Raw genomic sequence first — 2,180 nt, 5'->3', positions numbered from 1 at the left:
GCGTTGTCATGCTTAAACTGGCAATTTTCTGCCCATTTCTGAGCAACATATTCCAAGTCTTTATCCCAGTACTGAAAATATAGACAAATAATGTGAAATTTTCAACAACAAGGCAATAAATGGAAAATGTATCACTAATTTTGTTCACTTTTGCAAATGTACCAACACAGAATATAATGGGTCGTAGCTTCAGCTATGTTAAGAAATTATACATCCATGTAATACAATAATGCAAACATATATAAACTGCAAATAGTATATCTATGTAGTAAACATTATAATGATCCTTCATTTATGTAAGATAATTGTAGCATGTAGAGATACCAAGATGTCACCCATGAAACGGCTAACAATGCTCAATGATGTTTATTTTCGGCTATTGGATGAGAGTGAATGTTTACATGTTTACAGCATGAGCTGACTATACAACAACAACAGCAATAATAATAATTATAATCATCATAATAACGGTATGAACATGAACCTAGTAAAGTGCTAGAAAGTAAGAAGTACAAGATGCTGGACTTTAACATTCAGACTGACAGAGTAATAAATGCTCGAAGGCCTGATTTAGTAGTAGTAGTAGTAGTAGTAGTAGTAGATAAAGAGAATAGAAAGTGCCAGATAATTGACTTTACAGTCACAAATGAAGAAGGAATCAATATAAGAGGTATAGAAACAATAGAAAAGTACCAGAACCTAGCCACTATGGAAAGTGCAGGTAAAATGTATCCCAGTAGTAATAGGCGCATTGGCAACTATTCCTAAAGACTTGAACTGATGGAAATTATCCATAACAGTCCCTGACCGGAATGACCTCCGGAATAGACTTGCCAGTTCGTCTTCGTCGACGCCTAGAGCACTTCCCCACTACTAATCCTCTCTAAATATCTAAAGTGGAACATCCACCTATCCTGTTGCTCGACTTGTAGAAGACAGTGAGCGCCTGACGACATCCTTCACCCAAGTCTGCAGCACCGTCAAGGAGACGAGCTGCAGAAAGGTGTGTCTCACAAACAGAACCCACACACGTTCACCAAGAAATCGCTGTATATGGCGTGTGTGTCTACGCCTTAAAATCCATGGCATGCCTAAGCCGCCAAGCAAAAGAAATTGGCAGCAGACCGACCGCCGGACAATTGGAACGCGTTCTTTCCACAAGAAAATAAACAGGATGCACTCCAATCTAATCAAGCAGTAACTGGGGCAAGGCACAACGGTCAGACGATAAATAATGAGTTAGGCGTATTAGGCGTTCGCTACCTCTGCCCGACCTTCCAGGGACAATTTCCTCTCTGCCCATTTCTGGGTAAAAGAGGTCACCCTGTTCGGCACCTCTTTCCAATTCTTATCCACCTGGAGGTCAGGACCAAACCAGATCTCAAGTAGTTTCACTGGTTAGTCAGTCAAGCGCCCGACGGCATCGATTTGCTTCTCAGGTGCCCAGTCGCAATCCCACCGGCCTGTCGGCATTGATCTTAGCCCCTGCAACCGACTCTTATTCCTTTACAATGGAGCCAACCGTCTCCACTTCGGAGGTGTCCGACACCATGACGATGACGCCGTCCGCTTATGCAGACACTGCTCTCCCGAGTCCAATTTCGAAAGGGAGGCCTCTTAACTGTTCCAACTTCCGCAGCAGAAGAGGTGACAGCGAGCAGCCCTGACGGACCGAACGTGCGATACTTAAAGGTTCCAATAGGTGGCCATTTACTTTGACCGCCGAGCAGGGGCCGTTGTGCATTGCAATAATAATAATAATAATAATAATAATAATCATAATAATAATAATAATAATAATATACTTGTGTATATATATTATTTACATTGGACGGATATGTGTCCTCATCTTGTTTGCTGTTACCACAAGGTTTCGGCTGATTTACTCTCCAGCCTTCATCAGGTGTCCTGATAGAATTTTGAACCCAACCCTGGGTTCTCATTCCTAAGGTATTTTTTTTGATGATCTTATTATTATTATCATTATTATTATTATTATTATTATTTTATGTTTGACTTTTGTTTTGCATCTGTACAAGTTGGATCCAAGTCTCACCCAGAGACCTCAAGAGACAACAAGTTAGAAGTTCATGTAGGTGTTTATGCCTAGGGTACCATATATTTGGATTTGTACAGTTTTGTTCAAGTGAATGTTTAAGAAACCATAAGAAAATTATGTG

At 40.6% G+C, this 2,180-nt stretch overlaps 1 protein-coding gene across 1 annotated transcript in view; it reads right to left on the bottom strand.

Moving 5' to 3' along the window:
* LOC106883929 (uncharacterized) overlaps positions 1-2,180 on the bottom strand; it is a 136,339-nt gene that overhangs the window by 127,442 nt on the left and 6,717 nt on the right. Inside the window, exon 2 of the mRNA XM_052971708.1 lies at positions 3-71. Coding sequence (XP_052827668.1) covers positions 3-71 — 69 coding nt within the window. The remainder of the gene's footprint in view (positions 1-2; positions 72-2,180) is intronic.

The sequence above is a fragment of the Octopus bimaculoides genome, chromosome 11, assembly GCF_001194135.2.
Source record: "Octopus bimaculoides isolate UCB-OBI-ISO-001 chromosome 11, ASM119413v2, whole genome shotgun sequence".
Classification (NCBI taxonomy): domain Eukaryota; kingdom Metazoa; phylum Mollusca; class Cephalopoda; order Octopoda; family Octopodidae; genus Octopus; species Octopus bimaculoides.
The sequence above is the reverse complement of the archived record's forward strand: the minus strand, read 5'-3'. Positions and strand labels throughout refer to the sequence as shown.